This window comes from Tamandua tetradactyla, chromosome 4 (genome assembly GCF_023851605.1).
Source record: "Tamandua tetradactyla isolate mTamTet1 chromosome 4, mTamTet1.pri, whole genome shotgun sequence".
In the NCBI taxonomy this organism is placed as follows: Eukaryota; Metazoa; Chordata; class Mammalia; order Pilosa; family Myrmecophagidae; genus Tamandua; species Tamandua tetradactyla.
The window spans coordinates 113,547,826-113,567,384 of record NC_135330.1 but is presented as its reverse complement, the minus strand read 5'-3'; the positions used below and the strand labels follow the sequence as shown (position 1 = coordinate 113,567,384).

The 19,559-nt window shown below is 36.3% G+C and overlaps 1 protein-coding gene and 1 pseudogene across 3 annotated transcripts in view; one reads left to right on the top strand and one right to left on the bottom strand.

Annotated features, from left to right (window-relative positions):
- The window catches only part of GTF2F2 (general transcription factor IIF subunit 2), a 204,462-nt gene that overhangs the window by 180,051 nt on the left and 4,852 nt on the right, over positions 1 to 19,559 (top strand). For all 3 annotated transcript variants that reach the window (XM_077158285.1, XM_077158286.1, XM_077158284.1), the window contains one exon: positions 488 to 631. In XM_077158285.1, the coding sequence (XP_077014400.1) occupies positions 488 to 631 (144 nt within the window). The remainder of the gene's footprint in view (positions 1 to 487; positions 632 to 19,559) is intronic.
- Positions 11,599 to 12,255, bottom strand: LOC143679289 (ras-related protein Rap-1b-like; annotated as a pseudogene).

Below are 19,559 nucleotides of genomic sequence, written 5' to 3'. Positions count from 1 at the left end.
AGATGAGAACTACTGCCTCAGCTCTTTCCTTTCTACTCACGCTTCCCAAACTTTTCACTCCCCAAAGAGTCCTTTCTGTGATCTACCTGATATTAGATCCCCCCCAATCTATTAGATGAACTGTTTTACTGTGTTTCAATTAATCAAAGACAAAGGAATGGCAAATTAGTGTCTTCTGATCAACAAGCAAACCAGTAGCCACACTGAATTGATACAGTTTTGGCACAGAAAACCTTTGGGGGAGGGCAGGGAACACATTACATAATACTTTGGGAAATAATGACAGTGGCTTACAGATAGCATTACCACCTCGAGGCCTAGAGGCCTGAGGAGACTGGCTGCACAGAGAACCCCCAGGTTCCAAACCATGCAGCTTGGAAACTTAAAACCTGATATTTCCTCACTGGATCACTAAAAGGAGAATGCTTGGGTTTCAGAGCAAGCATGTTAAGTTGATGCCTTTATTTGTTTTGCTTTTTGCATATAGATTGAATATGAAAGGAAAAAGAAAGAAGATGGAAAGCGAGCTCGAGCTGATAAACAATATGTTTTAGATATGCTTTTTTCGGCTTTTGAGAAACATCAGTATTACAATCTTAAGGACCTGGTGGACATCACAAAACAACCTGTGGTATGTATATGTTCGTGTGATCCTTTAAATATATCTTCCTTTCATTAATATGTCTGTTCTCTGAAGATCTTCTTATGATTGGGTATGAAAGAAAGTTTATATATTCACAGCACCTGAGAGACAGTTGCAACACGCCTCACAGGTCAACAGGTTAAACATTTCAGGAGCCATAGAAGAGCCTGTGGACCCAGAAACTGTGTCTTATATAGATTAGAGGGGAGAAGTTTTAGCAGTTCGTCAGTCAGGGATAAAACTAGGAAGTGTTTGTTTGAATTTGGTGCTCCCACAAAACTGGGTGAAGCTCCAGGTCTGTTCCAGAGAAAAGTGTTGGGATGTGTGACCTGAGAGGGATAGCTTAGGGATTCACTGTTGGAAAAGGACATTAGCCCATGGATATATGCGAAACAGACCCAAGATGGATGAGGCATCATTGGCCAAGCTTGGGGCTCTTGGTTTTATTTCTTTTATTACAGTGTCATTACTGAAGAGAAATGTACCATATATAAATAAGTTAGCATTCACCTGTGCTAATCGATTTTATTCCGATTCTCAGAAAAGTTGTCTTAACATAGCTCTTATTTTTAGAGCATCAACTTCATTTTTTAGATTTCACATGCATTTAATATCAGCAATTCCATATGAGGAAACACGGAATTGTGGAATTATCCACAATTATTAAAAGATTGAATTATCCTCCTTTTGATTTATCCTTGACATTAAGTCTGAAGTGTTTTAACTGTTGGTATCATTTCTAGTTGTTCTTTTGTTCTCCTGTCTCCTTCGAAAAAAGCTCAACTCCTTCCCTTATTTTGAAAAACATACCTGAGAAGAATTGCATTTTTTTAAGAGTTCCTACTGGTCTGTGAGGGTAAGGGAGTTTATCCCTGTCTTGTGGGCTATTCTGTGGCATTTTGTTTGAAGCAGAATCTACCTAGCATCAACAGTAGGCCATTATAAACTTGAATGTACTGCCCTTTCAGTTTATGCTTGAGTTTCTGGCTAAGTTGGCCTAGTCTCTATTTCTTAATGTAAAATTTGCCAAGTTTTTTTTAGAAAATTTATCTTTGTATATCTGTTTGTTATTTTTGTGTTTTTTGTTTGTTTTTTATCTCTTCTCCAAACCTCTGTTCCTATTTGCTAATTTGTGTTTCTAATCCATTTAAAAAGTTGGTGACAGGGAACCCAAATCCTTTCTTCAGCTTTTGAGTCATAATTCTTTCCATTTAATTTTCTTGCATCTAATGTTATTAAAATATCATATTTAATTATAACAACTTTACTTATAGGCTAAAAGAAATTAAATGGAAGCTCTCTTATTTTCTGTCCCTTTCCAGTTTCTTTTATCTTTTCCCCCCACTTTGTCAATATACTTAAGAACATGTAAATTTTAGCTGCACTGTTTGATTTAGAGCATATACGACAAGATAACCAATTTTGCAAAACATTTAATATAACCAAGTCACTTATTCATGTTTTTTCTCATTTATATAAAGCTTTGGGAAATGATCTGTGAAATTTCATTGTCGACTGTACAGTTGCCTATTTCCACAGAGATTTCTTTTAACTGTTATACTTCACTTCTTCATTAATAAATTAATTTAAATTCCAAAAGATCTAAATGCCTTTTCTTTTTTTTGCTAGAGAAGAGGAAAGTGTTCATGCTGCAGTATCATCAGCTCATCTTAATGACTTCAGTCCGTTTACCATCAAAGCCTTAAAAACAACATTCCAAGCTAGATTTAAAATTTGAAATAGAATAATTCATTAGCTAAGCTGTGCTGCTTCTGGTTTAATGAAGAAACTCTGAAAGCAGACAAGATATTCTCCAATATCTTGTAAACACACAAAAATTAGATATGAGGAAAAAAAGCACTTATAGAGGGACATTCACATGATACCAGGGAAAACATTTTCTTTGCCTTTAACATGGGATGGCATGTTGTTTTTAAAGTTTATACATTTGCATCAAAGAAAAAGGACTAATAGTATTTCTTCCAATTTTTATGTGGTGATAACTCAGTGAATCTCTCTTAATAGAGTCCCTTAATTCGTGATCAGTAGGTGGGCTGTAGGAGATCCATTCATGTCCTGCATATATGCACAAATACATGAATTTGTCTGAGGAGCAGATCCATAGCATTCATCAGATTCTCACAGAAGGCCTGGGACCTTAAAGAGCTGAAGAACCACTGACCTAAAAACTAAGTTGTTTTATAATAGGCTAGCTTATTATTTTAGTTTTATTTCTAGAGACTTCCTTGCTTCAACAAGCATAAGATTCTTGGAGGGTTGTATGTTATTCTAATTCCTAAAAGTACATGCACTCCATAGCACAAACATAGTAGAAACTCAGTAAATATTTGCTGAATTGATGTGAGAAAAGGGAAACGGTTGCATCTTCAGTATCCAAGGACTGCCATGTTTTCGTCAGATGAATTTTGACCATCACCTAGAGGAGAGCATAGCAGATGTTCAGCATGGACTCCAGTCCACTTGTTTACCTCCATCTTCTCTCTGGGCATCTGTTCCTAGAATTAAGGGAGATCGTGATCCCTTCCACCTCTAAATCTGTGATTCTCTCCTTCTCCTATTTCATCTCTTTCACTCCATCTCGTTCGAACTGAGTTGGCAAAGCCCGTTAACCTAAAAAGAAAATGGCCAAAGTCCAGCTCTCCTCTATATAGATAACTCTTCACTTTAAAACATTCACAGGACATAAAGGGGTCTGTACCTTTGACCAACAATACACCTTTAGTAATTTCATTTTAGTCTCAGCAGTACTAAAATTGAAGGAATCCAGTAAAGCCTAAACATTTGTGATCCAAAAAAGGGGGCTCCCTGGCATAATGGAAAGAACACTTGATTTGGAATTATGGGACCTCAGTTCAAGTCCCACTTGGCCTAGTACAGAATACTAAATAAAATTGTGGCTAATGTTTAATATTAATTTATAATATTCTAATATTAATATTTGTTTAGTTAATGTTTAACATCTTAACATGGCTTATTTACTATAAAAATTACCGATATGTTCAAACTATAATATACTATGTGTATATATTTAAAATAATACCTATGTTTGCAGGATCCTTATGATAATTAAACAGAATAATATTTGTAAAAATCTTTTGTTAGCTACAAACTATTTTACTAATATTTATTATTATCATCATTATTAATTGAATTATTGAACCCTATGTAAGAGGGAGGAAAACAGATCTTATATCAATCAATTGTATAATAAATGCATTTAATGACATTCTTATATGGTAGCCTTTCATCTTCTGATGCCTCCTAGTGCTGCTTTGATAACAAATTTCTAAGCATGGAGCCTATCACTTTTTTTTTATTTTTAATGATAAAATCAAACAACATACAAACACAAACATTCTTAACATATGAACATTCCATTCTTGGTGTGCAATCAGTGGCTCAAAATATCATCACATAGTTGTATATTTATCACCGTGATCATTTCTTAGAACATTTGCATCACTCCAGAAAAAGTAATAAAAAGAAAAAAGAGAAAACTCATACATACCGTACCCCTTACCCCTCCCTCTCATTGACCACTAGTATTTCCCTCTACCCAATTTGCTTTAACATTTATTCTCCCTATTATTTATTTATTTTTAATCGATATTTTTTACTCATCTGTCCATCCCATAGATAAAAGGAGCATCAAAGCAAGGTTTTCACAATCACACAGTCACTTTGCAAAAGCTTTATCATTATACAGTCATCTTCAAGAAACATGGCTACTGGAACACAGCTCCAGTTTCAGGCACTTCCCTCTAGCCTCTCTAATACGCCTTAAACTAAAAAGGGGTTAGCTATATAATATGTAAAAATAACTTCCAAGATAACCTCTTGACTCTGTTTGAAATCTCTCAGTCACTGACACTTTATTTTGTCTCATTTCACTCTTTCCCTTTTTAGTCGAGAAGGTTTTCTCAGTTCCTTGATGCTGAGTCCCAGCTCGTTCTAGAATTTTTCTCCCACATTGCCTGCGAGTCATGTCCCATGTAGATAGGGGGAGGACAATGAGTTTGCTTGCCGTGTTGGCTGAGAGGTAGAGCCTATCACTTTTAATACATCCTCTTTGCTGTTAGCATTACTACATCCTTAAGTTACCATCTGCTTTCTGACACTGAGAATGTCATTTTTGACATATGCTAAGTGAATCTGAAGTATTTTCTTGTTATTGTTGCTTTTGAAGGTTTTTCCTTACTATATTAATTCTTCTCTAAAAACCTTCACTTCTACAGGCAAAATCATTGATTAGAGAAAGTGACCCTTAGGGCCAGTCACTTTCATTCACCACTATGTGACATACAAAAGTAGTGAGAAAGAGTTGAAATTACTCATCAAAGGCAACACCACTTTGAAAAGGCCAAGCTCTGGTAATAACGGATATAAAATCAGGAACACGGCATCCATTTAAAGAGGTGTTTTTATATGGTTTAATTTGGGGCTTTTTTTTTCTTCCCTTTAAAATTAAATATCAGAGGAAGCCTCTTATTTCTCCCTTGGCACTCTTTGATCTTTAACCTAGAATGTGTTATGTCTAGTCCTTCTTCATATTTTGTTATCTGTAAATAGAAGCATATAAAGCATTTGTGTAGAAAATATAAACCATTAGAAACTTCTAGGGCTAATTGCTCCCTTTGAAACACCAAGCTGCCAAGACCACTTTGAGCCCTACTCTCTGTAACACTATTTTCTTTCACAGCATTCATTTACTTGTGTTCCTTCAACCATACATTTCATTAAGAGTCTTTGAAGATCACCTTTGATTATAACTGAGTCCCTTAATTTTCTCTGTCTATCTATCCAATTTCAGATCAGGATCAGAAAAATTAATGTGTTGACTTTAATTGTTGATGATCCTTCTAAGTCAGTGGGCCCTGATTATGTCACTCCAGTAGGCCAGTTTTTAATTCACTGTCATTGAAAAACTTCTATATTTTTATTAAATTAAGTTCAAGTCAACAATAGGAACTGGGCACAGATTTACATGGCTTTAATTTTGAAGCAGCTTGGTGCCCATACTTCAAGTTCCCCAACTCCAGCGAGCAGTTGCTAATTTGCACAAAGCAGGCTTTCCATAAACAAAACTGACCCATCGTTGTATCAGTAATAAGGTGATGTTAACCCAAACCCTCAGCATTTGTTTCCAAACAGAACTAAGTGCTGTAATAAAAGTAATTTAAACACAATTTGGAACCACTAAGATACAAGATAGTTTCTTTTAAAAGGATAAAATGACTAGAGAACTTAAGAAACTGAGCATTTACAGGTATATGCTAAGATAGGTATGTGAATTGGTTGGCACTCTCAACTGAAAGGAACAGAAACTCAAACTAGCTTGAACAAAATATATAACTTATTGGTTCTTCATGTACCTGAGAAATCGAGAATGCATATAGTTTTATGTGCTGCTGGATTCAACTACTGAAATTATTTCATCAGAACTACCCCTCCTCATCTCTACGCATTTCTCCTCATCTTTCTTTTCATCTTTCTTGTGTGTTTTCTTTATTCTTCAGGAATTTCTTGCCATCTGGAAGCCAAAATAGCTCCTGAAGCACCTCACAGCTGACACCTCCCAAGAAAAAAAGATAGTGTCTGTCCTGATCATTCCAAAAAATGCCCAAGGAAGGTCTTACTTCCAAGGGGAAGAGGTACTCTAGTCAAGAGGGCCCTTTGCCTCTGCCACTGTGGTGGGGGCATGGCAGGTCCATAGCAGTAAGGGGTAGTTCCTGAAAGAAATAAATGCAAACCATGCTGTGCACAGAGCATCACGTGTCTCCAACAGTCTGCTTCTACAGGGCCCTCTGTTACTTGCTCCCTTGGCACGCTGATGGCCCCTTTGTGACGCTCAACACACTTCACTTACACTGGGTGTTTGTTTCATATCTGAACTTGTAACTAGAACTACACTGTCCACTATGATAACATATGGCTGATTGAAATTAAAGTGCTAAAAGTAAATAAAATTAAAAAGTCAGTTCCTCAGATGTACTAGCCACATTCAAGTCCAATAGCCATATGTGGCTAGTGTCAGTTGTATTAGAGCAGATATAAAATATAAAATATGTATGGCACTGAAAGTCCTAGATTGGAGAATCACTATGACAACAGACACTACATTTTGTTCGTTACTACTTCTAACCCTTAGCTAACACCTGGAGCATAAAAAGCACTCAAATATGTATTGAATGAATAAGTGGTGAGACAGAGCTAGTTCTGGGTTTGAAATGGCTTTTTTTGTTTCCATCTAGCACAAAAATTGGAACTTCTTTTGTGTGTTCAGAAAAGTGCTATTTTGGGTACTATTTAAGATAGTAAGGAAATGTAGAAATTAAAGTAACCCCAAATGAATCCTCTCTTTCATATCATTCTTTTCATTGTACCAACATGCCTTAATATTTTCCATCTTTAAAAAAAAGTTCTTTTTCCTACATCTCTCCCCATTCTTTTGCTCCTCTTCCTAGAGTTATATGATTGCTTCTATGTGATTCATCTGATTTCTTCCATGTATTGCATTTCTGGTTAAGTAAGGCTTTCTCCTCCATCACTCCACTGAATGCTCTTGTCAAGATTATTTGAACATATTTAATCATTCTTTTCTCTTTGAAATACTGTACTCATTTGGCATAAATAAAGATACTACTTCCGTGGCTTTCTCTTCCCTCACTGACATTTTCTCCTCTACCTGGCTCCTGAATGTTAGCGTGCCCAAGGATTCTGTCCTGAGACCCCCTTCTCTGTCAACCAGCTCCCTGGCCTTAAATATAAACTCTGTGCTAGTGCCCAAATTGATGGCTCTAGCACTGTCCTCTCCCATGACCCCAGACTCATGCATCCAAAAGCCTTATCTTCTCCACTTTGAAGCCTAATTGAAAGGTACCTGACCAATCCCGTAAGTTCATTGCTAGGGTTAAGTGAGACAATGAATGTAAAGCAGTTCATACATTGCCTGGCACAGTCTTAGCAAAGAAGGGAGTTGGCTGGCAGATTGAACGTAGTTCTTCTTCTTTCTTGGGAATATCTTGTATCCCATTGCCTACTCTATATTCCAACGTGAATAAATCTGTAGACAAGCAAGGGAAATACTTTCCAGACAATAGGAACCCCCATTTTTTAATTGCATTTTTTTCTTATTGTAAAATATAACATATATACAAAAAAGCAATAACTTTCCAAATACATTTTAACAAGTAGTTATAGAATAGATTTTAAAGATTGGTATGGGTTACAGTTCCACCATTTTTCATTTTTTCTCCCAGCTGCTCCAAGATACTGAACCAAAAGAAATATCAATATAATGATTTGGCAGTCATACTCATTTGTTAAATCCTGTCTTCTCTATTATACTCCTCCTTCTCTTTAAATATCTATCTATATCTATATATATATCTATCTATATCTATATCTATATCTATCTATCTATCTATCTATCTATATATAAAAGCAATAAATTTCAAAGCACATAGCAACAGTCAGTTGTAGAACAGACCCCAGAACTAGTATGGGTTACAGTTCCAAAATTTTGCACCTTTATTCATAGCTGCTCCAAGATACTGGAGACCAGCAGAAATATCAGTACAATGATTCCGCACTCACACTCACTTGTCACACCTGCACAACTCCACCATCACCTCTGATCTCCCTCCTACTCCTGAGGGTGTCTGGGCCATGCCCACTCCAAGTTTTTCATGTTGGAAGGGGCTGTCGACAATGTGGGATGGGGGGGGTGGAACCAGTTGATGAGGAACCCCCCCTTTTTTAAAACTTTTTTATTGTATAGTATAACATATATACAAAGCAAAGAAATAAAAAGCAATAGTTTTCAAAGCACTCTTCAACAGGACAGATCCTGGAGTTGGTCATAGGCTACCATAACATCGTCTCAGATTTTTCCTTCTAGCTGCTCCAGAATATTGGAGGCTAGAAGAAATATATATATTTTTTATCATCACAATTGACTTTCTTTCCTTCTCTTTTTGTGAAAAGTAACATATATACAAAAAAAAGCTATAAATTCCCAAGCACAGCACCACAATTAGTTATAGAACATATTTCAGAGTTTGGTATGGGTTACAGTTCTACAATTTTAGGTTTTTACTTCTAGCTGCTCTAAAATACTGGAGACTAAAAGAGATATCAATTTAATGATTCAGCATTCATATTCATTTATTAAATCCTATCTTCTCTCTATAACTCCACTGTCACCTTTGATCTTTCCATCCCTCTCTCTAGGGGTGTTTGGGTTATGGCCATTCTAAGTTTTTGATAATGGAAGGGTCTGTCACTAATTTGAGGTAGGGAGAGGGAACTATCTGGTATTCTGGAACGACTGGGCCCTTTAGGTTTCAGGACTTATCTGGACCAGGGACCCATCTGAAGGTTGTAAGTTTCTGGAAAGTTACTCTTGTTCCTGGAACCCTTGTGGAATCTTATATATTGCCCTAGATGTTCTTTAGGATTGGCTGGAATGGTCCTGGTTGGGGGTTGGCAGGTTATGATAGGTAGCAAGGTCTACCTGAATTCTGTGTAAGAGCAACCTCCAGAGTAGCCTCACAACTTGATTTGAACTCTTTCTGCTGATGATACTTTATTAGTTACACTTCTTTTCCTCCTTTTGGTCAAGATGGAATTGTTGATTCCATGGTGCCAGGGCTGAATTCATCCCTGGGAGTCATCTCCCACGTCACCAGGGAGACTTTCACCCCTGGATGTCATGTCCCACGTAGCGGGGAGGGCAGTAATTTCACTTGCAGAGTTGGGCTTAGACGGACTGAGGCCACATCTGAGCAACATCAGAGGTCCTCCAGAAGTAACTCTTAGGCATGCCTATAGGTAGTCTAAGCTTCTCTGTTACCTAGATAAGCTTCACAAGAGTAAGTCTCAGTATCGAGGGCATGGCCTGTTAATTTGGGTGTCCCTAAAGTTTGAGACAGTATCAGGGGATTCCCTGATAGTAAGGTTTAATAGTTCCATATTCTTTCTCCCATCCCTCAGGGAACTTTGTCAATACTTTTTGCTTATCTGCTTAGTATACTCTAGGATGTATCCAGGCATTACAATATTCTATACAGGATTAAAGGACCTCTTTCTTATTCTGGGCTCCCTGTGTTTCAGTTGTTCAAATGAGCTATACAAATAGATTGAGTTAGGTTATGCCTACAGAAAATTTCAGCTCCAGACCAAATAAACCTTTCTCCCATTGATCTCAAAGAGTATGTGTGCTTCTAAAATACAGACACTGTCTTCCTTACCCCAATGTTCTGAATTACTTTAGCCCTATCCTGTTCAGATTCGTTCTTATCTCTAAATATCTGTTCTTATCTCTAAATATCAGTGAGGAACCCCTTTTTAATGAAAAATTTTTAAAATATTAGTTAATTTCTCTCTCAGACTGATTTCTAATTTCTATATTATTAATAGCCATCATCATGAATGTAAGCCACGTATGTGGAGAATGGGATTTACCTTTATCTTAGCTCATTCAGTTCCTAATCCAAAAGTAAAAGTAGATATTTTTAATATCTGTAGTTTACTCCCAAATTTGTATCTTATTAAGTGTTGTTTTTGTAATGACAGTTTTCATTTGATTCCTTTTCTCATCTTTTTTAAAAAGCTGTATCACTTTCTTTCCGTTCACATATTCCTTTTTAGTTCTGTCTTCACTTTCTTTCGTAAGTGGAAATTTTCTCTTTTTTTTGCATGGCAATCCAAATTTATTGAATGCTAAGTTATACAAAATTGCACCACTTTAATTAAAGCTTTTAGTTTACATTTGGCCACCTCAAAGTAATTGTAACATAAGGTTGGTCAATTTAAATATCGTGGCTCCCTGTTGGATAGGGATCTTTAGACCCAAACATTAATGAATACAAAGCAACAAGGCATTGTTGAATTAAACAGCAATAGTTACTGCAAAATAGGCCTTGTGAGCAATTACACATGATTAAAATTACTTCCCACATCCTCAGTCCTCTTCCAGCATTTAACATCTCAACTAAAATGTTACACATGTGAAACAGTCACTAACAGGCGAAAATACTAAACCTGTATATTTGGTATTGCAGATACACTTATGCATGAACAAGCAAAGGATTCACAGTGAGAATCTATAGCTGCACAAGCCTGAAAATGATTTACAAAAATTGTTAACTCATTAAAAAATTGTATGAAAATATATACTTCTTGTTGTAGACCCCCCCCCCACTGTACACACAACTATAAACACTGTTCCCTATATAAACAAAAAAAGGAAACATATAATAAGAGATTTGAAAAGTCTGGACATTTTCTTCCCAACAGATATTAAAGGCAGTGTCTTTAAGACATTTACTGAAAGGACTGTCATATTTTAAAGGCAAGATCACTGTCTCCACAGGTTTTTCAAAATTTTTAAAAACTATGTGGCTGTATTAATCAAAAGTGCTTATTTGTGTACAGTACAATGATAATCTTGAATTTCTTAAAAAATTACCATAAGCTACAAGTATCAAAGAAGCGAAGTTATATCTGTAGTCTATATAGGAGCTCTTTGGACTTTCTTTTATTAAGCTAGAATAGTGGTGCTTTTAGGATTTACGTTACTGTACTCTCCCATACAAAGTTTATGGGGTGTGTTAAAATGCACCCATTTTCATACATGTACAAGATAAGTGGATGAAGACTGTCTCTTAAGCAGTAATACTGGATGTCACCTCTGGTTTTACCAGTTGCATACTTTAGGACTGTTATGTAAGTAAAAATCTCTCTTGTGATACTGGAAAGTGATTAAAATGTGGAAACTGATGTAGTAACTTTCATTCGCCTCTTTTTAAAGGGTACCACCGCAGAAAAAGTCCATTTAAGATATTGGTAGGTTTAACAAAGTTGGAATGTTGGTACTGTTGAATTGGGCAAAGATTCTTCAGACCTGGCTCAGAACTCTAACGCATTTAGTATTAAAGCAGCTGACATGATGTTTTTTTGCAGACCTTCCCAAGCACTGGAGTTTTTCCTGTTCATTTGCTATACTAGATCATAAAAGATCTCATTAACACTTATTTTTTATTTTGCAGAAGATTCTAAGAATGCACAGTTGTTCCATTGTCTTACTAGATTTTGACCTTACTCCTTTCCTACAATTCTTTCATCCTCCAAGTCATATTTATTACCAACCAGAAACACTGGAACATCAACAGTATCTTTTATTCAAAGAATCTGTTTTCTCAGATCTCGTAAATCATTAAATGTGGACTGAGCTGTGGTGGAATAAACTAATGCCAGGCCTTGTGCATTTTTCATGTACAAATCCCTCGTTGCTATAAATTGTTCCGTTCCTGCAGTATCCAAGATTTTGAGCATACATTATTGTGTATCTTCTTCAATTTGCTTTCTATAAGAATCTTCTATTGAGAAGTACTGATTATATAGAGAGAGCGGAATGATATGTTAATGTTTTTGTTTGTTCTTAATTTTTTTAATTAATAAATAAATTTTTAAAAAAGAATCTTCTCTTGTACAATCATATTTTTCAACAAAAATTCCTTGCACAAACTGCACAATCAGTGCAGACTTGCAACCCCCAAGCCAAGAACGACAAGTTTATACTCACGCATGGTGCAAAGTTGTCAAATCTAGTACCCTTGTCTTATAGAATTTCATTTTCTTTTGTATTTTTATTAGTGAGACATTTTTTCATATTTGGGGAGCATACATAGATGTTTTTTCCTTTGATGGTTCTCTTGTTTGTGGCTTTTGCATCTTTGCAGAGGTCTCAAACTAGTGTAAAAAATCCCTGTCATGCTGCCACCTGGTCCGCACAGCCAGCCTCTCCCTGCACCTTGCGCTCCCTTCAGGTCATCATTATTGGTATGATGACACCACAGCTGTCCTGCCATTCTGGCTGGCTCAGAAATTTTCATTTTTGAATGATTTTACTAACAGTAAAAAGAATCTACTAATACTAAAAAGCTTCTCAATAAAGTATATTAATTGACGACAGCCTTCTGGGGCTTTCTGTTTTAAAAAATAATTATTTGCTAACTTATGAAGTATAGCCTAAATTAAAAGTCTTAAAATATGGACTCTTATGCTCAAATCCATTTTATTAACTATTTTGGATATAAGGGGGCAAAATTTTAAACACATTTTTGATATTTTAATACGTTCTTGATTGATCTGTGACCATGCTTAAAGGACTATAACTTTTTCTTCAGTGAGGTAAAATTTAGGATGAACTTAGTAATAATTTAATTAGTTGAATCGAGGTTTTACATAAGAAACCATATAGGTAAGAGCTATATCAGAGTCAGGAACCCAGTAAAAAAAATAATAAACATTTATTTGTCTATTTTTACAGAATTTTTATAAAATTTGCAGAGTTTTCAAGTAAGCAGTAGGCTACAAAATTTATTTAATCTGAAAAATAGCATTACCAATAAAATCTCCTTCCCTGTCCTTCCATTCCCATTTGAATTTAAAGGAATGTAAAGTTTTTAAATTTATTGCCTCCTCCTAATTTCTTCTGTTTGCCCCTGAACAAGCTAGAAGGGCTTTTTAAGGTTTGTCATCCCAATGGAAATCATCTCAAAAAGGAAATAATTTTCTTTGCACTGGTCTCTGCATTTGAACACACGTTACTCTCTCTTGAGTAAGTGTTCAGGGCCTCCCTTCTTTCTGTCTCAGAGGGTGAATTAAGATAATAGAGGCAGAGAACCCTGTAGTGCCAACATGAGCCTTCTCCAGTTCTGTATTGCAACATGATAGCACTGTTCCTTCTTTCTGTCCCAAGACAGATACTTTAATTCCATCCTATTTTCCAGTACATATGGATTAGTACAGAGCCAGCCACTGTTTTTTGGAAGTTACTTTACCCGTGATAATTTGCTAATAAAATTTTTTTTAATTAATTTGTTGTAATGACCTTCAGAGGTATTATTTGACTGAAAGATAAAGACAATTTGATTTGGTTTGGTGTTCAATTTTAAAAATTTTCAGTACATGGTATACTTTAAGTGTAAAGATCAACTAGATTTTAGTATATTCACAGAGTTTTGCAGACATAACCACAATCAATTTTAATTATTAGGACATTTCACCATCCCAAAAAGAAAACCTGTACCCATTAGCAGTCACTCTCCATTTCCTCTCCCCTCCCATCCTGTACTCCCCACCCTAAGTAACTACTGATCTATTCTCTGTCTCTATAGATTTGCCTAAGCTGCATACTTCATAGAAAGGAAATCATATAATAAGTAGTCTCTTGTATCTGGCTTCTTTCACTTAAGCATAATGTTTTCAAGGTAGCAGAGCAGGTGTTGGTACTTTGTACAGTTTTTTATTGCCGCTTATACTGTATGGAGATACCATATTTTATTTATGTCTTCATCAGATGACATCTGAGTTGTCTCCATGGGGGCTATTAATAAAGTTGCTGTGAACATTCATATACAAGCTTTTATGCGAACATATTTTCATTTACTTGGAAGTAGAATTGCTGGGTCATTTTGAGTAGCTCCAAGACTATCAGCAATTCTTTTTGAAGCCTTAGACACCAAAAACTTTTATCTGCTATCATCCTATAATAAATTTACCCTCTTTCCATATATTTTAAGGGTGAATACTGCATCTTCATTGGGAATGCTAGCTAATTTACTGAAAATTCTCTGTTGGTAAAATATACCATCCATTTAATTTCCAGTAGTATCTTCAAGCAAACTAATAATAGCTGTACCAATTGACATTTATTTTTTCTACACTATAATTTTGTCAACTATAGCTTTTATAAAACTATACCTTAGACCAAATATACTAATACATAGTTGCCATGGTTCTGAATGCAGAAATTCATATTGTAAATTGGAAAAGGAATCTTACTATTTTCATCTTTTTTAAATTTTGGGTGTCATTGCTTGCATTTTCCTAGTTAACAGTTTCAAAATTAACTGTATTTTTTAAGTGAGAAATGATTATATCTCATCCTAGTAATACCTTGCAGTATCCCAAAATTGTTATGTTCAATATACAAATAAATTAGTAATTTAAAAAGCTTGTCTTTAAAAATGGCTTAAATTGTGTGTTTGGCCCAAAGGAAGTAAACCTTGTTTTTCTGAAAAATTTAAACACGTAAGGCATTTGCTGGACAGATGAGGTATTATTAAAATGAGATAATTTACCAGTACATACATATTAATGAAATAATTAATATGTGCTTTTTCAGAATTTAGATCAAATAATAGGGGATGTGGGTAGGGTTTGTGCCTTGACTATTTCATTGCCCATTTGTCTGCTTCTTGGAGTTTTACAAAGAGAAGTCTACAGCCATTGGGACCCAGAGACAAAAACAGGCCAGGGGCCAGTGGGAAAGAGGCAGTGAGACCAAAAGAAGGAAAGAGAAGAGAAATGGTCCATATTCCAGGGAACTGCCCAGCATCGCCTGCCCTCTCTTGTTCACAGTTTTCTCCATCTAAAGGAATGGAGACATCTGTTGCCTTTGTTCACAGCTTATGCCTAATGTGTCATTTATTTTTTAAAGAAAGTATTTTGTCTCGGGTCTGCTAACATCATCAGTAAGTCCTCTGTTGTACTGGTCATCCTTAAAGACGTCACAGTTAGCCACACAAAAATCATTTAAAGATGAAGTGATACTTGAAAATTATCAGAGTCTATGTTGTTCTTGCTTTTGGATCACTTCTATAAAAAGCGTATAGCGCATTTCCCCTTGGCAGCTGCATTTGTCGGTGCCATCTTTGGTATAGATTTGCAAATGCATATTCATTCTAACCTTTTGGGGAAAATCCTTTGAGTAGAAACCTAATAGGATCCTTATATTAGTTTACCTAAAGAATCTATACTTGGTGTTCACTTCTCTATCAAGGTATGTTGTTTAGGTCAATTTCTGGGAATTTAGCTGTAGTTGACTCATTATGTATGTAATGCTTGTCATCAGAGTGCCTAGATGCTTTGCAAACAAGTTCTCCATTTGGTTGGCAGAGAAGTAGAGAAAAAGATGATGATGAGAAATGGCAGGGGGCGGAAGGAGAGAAAGAAGGAGAAAAATGACTAAAATAGTAGGCTCTTATGCTTTGTGATTCTACATAGGTTTATCTTAGTTCTGGGGGAAAATTAGAAGTTGAGAGGTGGATTTCTGGCTTTTGGCCACCATAATTGTATCTTATCTCACAAATGCAAACTGCATCCTAATCATCTGACCTATTTGGTCAAGTATATGCTTTGCCTTTTCTTTCCAAGGAAGCTATGATATTGTATCCCTTTTTTCTCCACAGTCTGGCTTGCTGTAAATACTCTCCCACACATCCCTTTGATGAATTGCTGGACCTGAGCCAGTTTATTATTTCAGATCTTGTGCTGCAGTACTGCACATAGTCTGTAATGAGAAATCTCCTCAATCCTATGTGACAGAAAGGTTGTCTCTACTCAGTTCTAGAATGCTTGGTTTAAAATACAAGTGATTAGGCAAAAACTTAAATTGAAAGGTCAATCAATGTAGATTCAGTGAAAGGAGAAATAATTTCTCTTATTGTCAGCACAATTAGTGTTCAATTCAGATTATCAAATATACATCCCATGAACTCTGTGAGAAGACTGACTTTAGTCTTTTTACCCACTCTGCCTGGCAAGTCGTACAGTAAATGTCTCAGTAAATGAATAAATACAAAATGAAAAATGAGATTGCCAATTAATCTTCAATCCTGTTACATTAAAAATCTCCCCTTCAACTGGCTTTGTCTCCAACAATATTTTAGCAGTTTAAAGCAGATTTTAGTAGTAAGTATTCAAATTCAAGTAGTATAATTTAGTGTAAAATTTTATTTCTCTAACTGGGTCATTGCCCTGTCTAGTTAACCAGAGCCTGAGTCCAAAAATGGAAAAGAACTGGAGTTTAGCATAGTTTATTCCTGTAGACCTTGTAACTGATCTACTCTCAGCCCTTTACCTTGCCCCAGCCCTCCCTTCATCCCCTCCCTGAGTCCTCTTACTCCCTTGTCTGCTCTTACTTCAGGAAAAGTGTACTGAGACCCTGTGATTTGCAAAGCAGTGCTGTAAAAACTCTGGGATTACAGAGGTGAATAAGATATCTGACTCTAGTTTAGGGACACGTGACTTAATGGGAGAGAGAGACTTGTAAATAAAGGATTATAATACAATATAATAAGGACTATCCTTGATATCTCTACATGTGAAATGTAAATCTAAGGGGTGGGTCTGTTAGGAAAAGTTTCTCCAAGTAACTGACATTTGAGCCTAGTCTTAAAGGGTAAGGAATTCAGACTAGAGGGGAGGGAATAAGCATTGCAGGGAAGGGGAACAACACTTGGAAAAAAAACTAGAGAAGCAAGTAGATACAGAAAGAGCAAGTATGTGGAAGAGGCACTATCAAAAAGTGTCCAAAATGAAAGGCCAGACCTCAATGAATGCCTAGGAAGGAGTTTGGAATTTGATGCAGCGGTCAGAGAGGAAGTCGTTGAAAAATTTTAAGCGGAAGATTTATCTCTGCTTAAAGATATATCTCACCGGCTCTTCCTGTTCTCTCTGGGAGGTGGGGTAGGGGTGGTGCAGTTCTGACCTTGTTTTTCCCTGTTGCTACTACTGCCTTTTCTGCTAATGCTTGTGCATCTGCTCTCTTGCCAACCTAATTCATTTAGTTAGAATAAAGTGGTCTCCAGTAGCTCTTAGAAACATCATAGAAATCCCGGAGGTTTGTCTCTCCCCACCAAAAAAAAAAAAAATTCTGTTATGGTGGCTAGTCACTGTGACCCTATTCCCATTTTTATCTCACATATTGAGAGACTGAATATCTTATTCCATTCTTACTTTGCAAGAGGGGAAAAGGGGATATTTTCATATATTAAAAAATATATACTTTATTATATAAGTTTGCCAAAATGAGGGTGGAATAAACATGGAAGCAACTAAATTTGTGCACTTAAGACTTTCTTAATATTTTTGTTAGGTTTTTCTTTTTCGGTACCTAGATTATAAATGGGCGTGCAGCCCTTGAAGTCAAGTGAGCTTCTGTAGGTGACCAGAATGCTCATGGGGATTGCTCTTTGCATGTCTCACTCACTGAAATCCTTCCACAGGTCTTTGGTTGTTTGTACACAGGGTTTTAACAAACACACAATAAACTATTCTTTGGGATTTTAGGTCCTTGGCACTTAAACTGAAAATATTTTGTGCCCAGCTCATCTTTTTCCTTCTATGAATCCCATTCAATTAGAAAGTAGTTCCTGGGTAGTGTCCCATTTTTTCGATGTGATTTGAAGAAGCAGATGGCAGACATGCCTGTTACCTGGGTGTCTCAAGCCCTTATGCTTACTCATTCACTGGCTCCCTCGGAACCCAGGGCTCATGTAGACCGTTGCTGCCACCTGCTGGGGCTTGTCTGCTGGAGTGGGAGGCTGCTCACCGGAGCGCGGAGCCACTCAGAGCCTTACAGTGAAGCAGTGTGTAATGCCTGTGCTAGTCAGCTCTTGTTTCCAGGAGACAGCCTCCCAGCCTGTGAAAGGACTTGACAGACTAGCAAGCATTGCTCCAGGCAGTCTAAGGTGGGTTAGATTGTGTTGATAATACATCCTCTCCAGCTATAGTGAGGCTCAGAGAAGTAAACAAAACACCCAGGACTCAGAGACCCTGAAATGTAAGAGCTGGAAGAGTTTTTAAGCAGATGTATAGAGAACCACTGATGCCATCCGGCCCCCTCATTCTGTAGACAGAAAAGCTGAGGGTCAGGTAAAGTGTTACCTGCTTGTAGTCATACTGCTGTCAGTGTGCAGAACTAGAATTTGAACCCATATTTCCATACTAGCTTTTCCGCTAGTTCTGTTTAGACTGCATTATGTGACTCAGGTCTAATCATTTATTCTTTCTATATAATTTTTTCCGTATCAGAATTAAAACACCTTTTAATGGATAACAAAAATTCTAATTAAAAAATATGCTGGAAATATTTGGCGATACATGCACCACAAACTGAAATACATCAGTTGCTAATTTTGACTAGCACAAAACTTATATGACTTCATTGTTTAAAAATTTTCTTATTCTTTAAACCAGGATCTTAAGGATTGGGGCACATTTTAGATAAATTTCATTAAGAAATATTTTCAATGGAATGAGTCTTTCTGATACTGTAATTGATACTTTCAGTTGAGGCATACACAAAAATTATGGTTAGATTGGTTTGTTCTGCAACAAGAAAATAAGTTTTCTCCTCCAGGAAGGAAGTATTATAATTTAAATTAGTCTGCCTATAAAGGAATGCCTTTTGGCCTTCACATTGGCAAACAGAAATGGGGTTTTATATTATACTAATTGTAGCCAACAATTTCCATGAATATAGTAATCATTTGGTATATGTCCTTTGAATTTTCAGGGAGCTAAAATAACATGATACAAAGTTCTGTCCTGCATAATTACTCACATCTTTCCTTTGGCCCTCACACACACATCACACATCAGTCCTACACCTACCAAGATGAGTAGCTAATTAGCTGGTCAACTATATTTTACTAATGGGTGAAAATTAACCTCAGTTACTCCTTTTACTCCTAGGTAACATTTTTTTAATTTTTTAACATGGTAACTTATGTACAACACAGAATTTTCCAGTATAATCACTTTTAAGAACATAATTCAAAATGTTACACTCAAAATAGTGTGCTGCCATCAACACCATCCATTACCAAAACTTCTGCACCACCCCAAACAGAACTCTGTACCCATTAAGCTTAACTCCCCATTCCCCACCCCAGTTCACTCCCTATCCACCCCTGGTGACCAGCAACCTACTTTCAGTCTCTCTGAATTTGCATATTTAGTTATTTTATAAGTGAAATCATACAGTTGTTCCTTTGTATTCGGCTTATTTCACTCAATATGCTGTCTTCATAGTTTACCT